Here is a 5460-nt window from a genome sequence, read left to right on the forward strand (position 1 = left end):
GGGGGGGGGGGGGGATAGGTCACATCTGCTGATATATTTGTAATTTAGAAATCGACCAGAAGAGGCACTTGTAGTCTGATTTACAGGCATCTGAACAGGGGAGTGTCCTAAGATAGCATAAAAATATCTTAAGATAAATATTTTTTAATAACCAGGTTACCTGTATGTGAAGCCCGAGACTGTCTCCAAAATTCACAGTGGGGAGGAATTGTGCGTGATCAGCGATTTGTACACACACAGGAGGAAAAAACTGACATACTCTACAGGTATGAATTATTGACAACCTAAAGTTATATATAGTTTTCCCAATGCTAATGTTACTGGCAATGTAGTCAGGATATCAGTCTATGAGTGCCATTGTCAGTCTATGTCAGTATTAGCCAGTTCATGTCAATTTTTAAAGAGAACATTTATGCTAATAAACAGAGTTCCACATTTATCAGTACATATTTATTATATTTTAATGCAAACAGTGTGATTACTTGAATAGAACCTGGTAATAGCCTCCTTCAGTACCTGTGGAACATGATTGGAGTGAGAGATGACAAAACAACAAAAGTGGAAGAAGACAAACAGCATGTTGGTTGGCAAATAAAGTAGAGCAACAAAGTGATGAACTCATTAATGTGCTGCTCCCTTCTTCACTGCCCAGTTACAGGCTGGGGCAGGTCCAGGCAAATTCGTAACCACTCTGTCACTTGGTTACATGATCAGTGCTAACATATTCATCTAATCTCTGGCAAGGAAAATTGGGAGTAGAAGATGCCAGCCTGAAGTGAATATTCACTCATATTAAAAACGTGTGATTTATTAGTTACTGTATTCAGTCTACTTCTTAATATAAAACTGATTCTTCGTTAGATTTTGGGTCTTTTATAATAGAACTGGCCTTGGTAAAACGTGTAGCATGTCATATTTACTTAAACTGCTGTAAAAATAGTAGGGATGAAAAAAAAACATATAAAAAATTATGCTAGTAAAGTTATGCCTAGAGCAGGGATCGGCAAACTCTGGCCTTTAGGCGGTTCTTGAGCCTCCGTGTGGTGGCTCCCTTTCTATTTATCGCGTTAACACTTTCGCCACAGGGGTAAACAGGGAACATTCCATCTCCTCCACAATGCATAACGAAGAGAGGGAATGTTCCCTATTTACCCATTCAGGGGCGTTCCTGGTGGGGGGAGCCTAGTGTGCTCTTGCCTACCCCTGAAATGGCCTAGTGGCCAAAAAAGTTTGATGACCTCTGGCCTAGAGAAAGGAGGCAAGGACATCTGTCTAAAGTCAAGGGAAGATAGGGGTGTTAAATGTAATAGGTGTATGGAAATATAATGAGAAACAGGAAAGAAACAAAATGCCTTAACTTTATCATTAACCAATTTTGCGAAGCAAATATACTCTGACAACTGTATTTTATCAATATAGCCAATATTAGTATTTAGTATATTAACACATATGAAGGACAATGAAAGATCTGGCTATTTCCAGGTCTATGTTTGGGGAGGTAAAGGAGTTTATTGTTATTTCTGTACCTAGGCTTCAAAAATTATTGGGCCTAGTAAACGCAACAGATTTTACACTCAACTGACCTCTTCTGGTTGGAATTCACAAAAGCACTGCACAGACATGTTTGATTTTCTGCCTTTCTAATCTTTTTCTTTCTTTTCTGAAATTTATCAGAAACATTTGATTTATCTTGGCCTGATAAGAAACTAAAAAAACAGTTGTTTACAATCAGTTTGCTGCTGATTTCCCTTCAAATTAGATTTTGTAGTAGACCTTAGTTACATCATTGCATGTCAGAATTGTGTAACTAATAAATATTATATTTTATAATTCATTTTCAATGAGGTATTATCCTATTACACTGGGTAACAATTTTGAACACATTTTTTTACTTCATTTTTTAAGCTTATTTACACTAAAATAGGTATGCTGATTCTGAAAGAGCAGTTAGTTTTCTTCTATCACGTCAGGTTTTTTCGCTACCACTTATATTAATGCGATTACTGTAGTGTGGATTTGTTGTGCGCTGCTCTACGTAGTGAATAAGCAAAATGTATTTTTCTACTTACACACGTATTTCCTTTCAGATCATGTCTGGCTCTGCTGTTTCTTGTCGTAAGTGCCTAAACAACCCTGATTTTGTTATATCTGTGGCAATTTCACTATTTCCAGTCAAAGGGCGAACATCAGCACATTTGTAGAGCAAGCCTATTTGGCTTATTTGAAAGTTAAACTTGGTGATGAAGATAAGTCTTGGGCCTCTCATAATGTGTGCAAACAGTGTTTCCAGGGTGTTGAGATCATTTCAGTGACTGTTACTTTTGTATAAGGAAAACTTTAGGATATGCCAAGAAAAATAAATGTAACATAGAGAATCCTAGTCTACCATCGGCTATACGCCCAGAGGCTCATTCAGATGAAATCCCAGTGCCGATTATCGTTACACTACCCTCTCTTGAAGAACATGATTATGGTGATGAACTAGGTGACAATGATGAAGAGTTTGAAATTGAAGAGGACTTTGTTCGTAGGGGAGTTGATTAGCATGAGTTCAGTGATTTGGCATGTCATTTGGGACTATCGAAGAAGGCTTCAGAACTCTTAGCATCAAGACTGCGTGAGAAAAACTTGCTTGAAAAAGGAACGAAGGTATCATACTTTCGAACCAGAGAAATTGCATTTCTGCAGTACTTTAAAACTTATAGTGGCTTTGTGTATTGCCATAACATACCTGGTTTAATGGAGGAATTGGGAGAATGAGGGCGGGACTGTCAATGCTGTCTTAAAAGTCCCGCCCTCATCTTCTAGGATTTACTGAGCAGCGATGAGAGCAGGGCTGCTGATGTTCCGCTCTCATCGCAACTGTGAATTTTAAAACGGATGACAATGGAGCTGCTCCTACCCTGCGGTCATTCGTTTTAAAGTCAATCCGATGACAGGGCGGGCGGCCCAGGGCAAAGTGCCGGGCGGCGCGCCCGGTAAAAAAACCCTGGGGAGAACTATGAAAGTATATATGTACAAATATTCTACATGAGCCACTTGTTGATAGAAATAATAATATATTCCCGCTTTTGCACATAAAACTGGATCTGATGAAGCAGTTCATTAAAGCTTTGCCAACTGAAGGAGACTGTTTCAAGTACCTCATTTTTGCATTTTCTAGCCTGTCATTTAAAAACTTTAATTGCTTACCCAATTAATTTTCAAATGTTTCACTGTAAAAAAAATGTCATGGAGTAACAATAAATCCTTTGAATGAACAAAAGAAATTTAAATAAACAGTGCAGGTAAGGTATTATTTCATTGTTTTTTCATTGTATTTAAAATTTGTATGTTTTTTGACAAAACTGTATCAGCAAAAATCTGCGGTCATTTCTGGATTCACCACCCAAAAATTAGTAAAAAAACAAGTGTAAAATCCAACTCAACAAAAAATGCGTTATTAATAGAGACCAACAGACTTAGTCCCAAATTACATAATTTTAAAAGGTAAAGTATATATGTACACAAATCTCAGTACAGTAAAGATGACAGATTGTACAGAGAGAGAGACATGTTGTCTGCAAGTGTTTGAGATTTTAGAGAATTTGTAGTATACCTAGCATATGTAATATTTGTTAACTAAACTGAGGTATGAAAGGTAGGGGAATTTGATGTTTTTTTCAGCATTTCTTTGACTGGAGCATTTGATAAATAACATGGTTGTATGTATAGTGTATAATCACACATGTATGGGACAGCCACATTTGCTCTTATGTCATCTAGTATTGTACTAGTAATACCATAACAAGGGTTGTGTCTCAGGGGCTTTTTGTACTTATCTAAATCCACCTATCAAACTAGAAGAAATTAGAATTAGAAATTGGAAGAAGTGCTTTTAAACATGACATTATATTCTAATTATTGTATAAAATAAAAAATCAGATTGTTCACTGGATTTTTCCACTATTAGATACCCGCTTGAATAAAGCTGTCCGATCTCCATCACTGCCATGTAGAAAACAGAAGACACTTACAAGTTGCTCACCAGCAGAAGATCCACCTTTCACAGGGAAAGAGGATAAAGACTCCAAGATTGCAGCCAGCAAGAGTTACCTAAATACTACTGCATATATATGTAGCCAATGTGGTGATCATTTTAATGAACACTCCCTTTTTCTTAAACACCAAGCAACTCATGTTGAGGACAGAAACTTAGTTAAATGTGACAGTAATATAACTTCCAAAGACCAAGAAGTCCAAACTAATGAATACACAGGCAGCCGCCTTCGTAAAAAGAAGTGTGTGATGTACAACTCTAATACAATTACAGAGAAGAGAGTTCAGACCAAGCCAAAATCTTTTATTTGTAAAGAGTGTGGGAAGAGCTTTACTCAAAATGCTAGCCTAATTGTACACAAGAGGACTCATACTGGTGAACGGCCTCATACTTGCAAAATATGTTTAAAGAGTTTTATTAGTGGGTCCTACCTGGTCATGCATCATAGAGTTCATACTGGGGAGAGGCCCTATGTCTGTAATGACTGTGGAAAACGGTTTATTAGCAGCTCAAACCTTATTATTCACCAGCGTGTCCACACAGGGGAAAAGCCCTACCTCTGTACGGACTGTGGCAAGTGTTTTGGTCACAGCTCCCATTTAGTAAGGCACCAGAAGGTCCATACTGGTGAACGTCCTTTCACTTGTGCCCAATGTGGCAAGGCTTTCTCCAGAAGCTCACACCTGGTCCGACATCAAACCATCCACATGAGAAGTCTTGCCAACTCAGTCATGTGATATTGTGTACACAAGATGAGAGACTAAAGAGTGATGGAAAGAGACATCTTCAATGTTCAGCTCTTGTTATTGTTTGTATACCTTTGCAATATCTATTTAATTTAAGTAATTGTACATTTATTGTTGTATTCCTTTATAAAAAATTAATAAAAAATATAAAGTACTACATAATTTGAGTTTTATTGTTTTGTCTAATAGCATTTTAAAGTGACCCCTTCAACAGCATGAAACATTTGGAGCAGAAAAACCCAGTAAAATAAAATAAATATTCATCTTCTCCTGAAAATGTTAGTGTCCCCATTCTGCACCGTGGGTCTTCTCCTCCCCATGAGTCTTTACAAGGTTAATTTTTCTTTAACTTCTTCAAGGGCATGAAAAGGTGACTTCAAGAGGGTAAGTTTATCTTTATTTGATTCCTTTTCCCTTTTCATCAACCCTAAATTCATAGTGGAGTTGATAATACATTGTTTGCAATGTTTGACCTGCTCAGGACCAGCACTGTGGTTGATTTATTGGCCCTGATTTATTTAAGGCTGGAGAGAATACACTTTCGTCAGTGAAGCTGGGTAATCCAGCAAACCTGTAATGGATTTCCTTAAAGTCAAGCCTTTGTTAGCAAATGTTTTCAGTCCTGGACCAGATCCATTCCAGATTTGCTGGATCACCCAGCTTCACTGTTGAAAG

At 37.4% G+C, this 5460-nt stretch overlaps 1 protein-coding gene across 5 annotated transcripts in view; it reads left to right on the top strand.

Annotated features, from left to right (window-relative positions):
- LOC140342500 (uncharacterized) overlaps positions 1-4941 on the top strand; it is a 17739-nt gene extending 12798 nt beyond the window's left edge. For all 5 annotated transcript variants that reach the window (XM_072428704.1, XM_072428709.1, XM_072428706.1 and 2 more), the window contains 2 exons: positions 156-266; positions 3953-4941. In XM_072428704.1, coding sequence (XP_072284805.1) covers positions 156-266; positions 3953-4776 — 935 coding nt within the window. In that variant the 3' untranslated portion in view covers positions 4777-4941. The remainder of the gene's footprint in view (positions 1-155; positions 267-3952) is intronic.
- The last annotated feature ends 519 nt before the right edge of the window (positions 4942-5460 follow it).

The sequence above is a fragment of the Pyxicephalus adspersus genome, chromosome 12, assembly GCF_032062135.1.
Source record: "Pyxicephalus adspersus chromosome 12, UCB_Pads_2.0, whole genome shotgun sequence".
Taxonomy (NCBI): domain Eukaryota; kingdom Metazoa; phylum Chordata; class Amphibia; order Anura; family Pyxicephalidae; genus Pyxicephalus; species Pyxicephalus adspersus.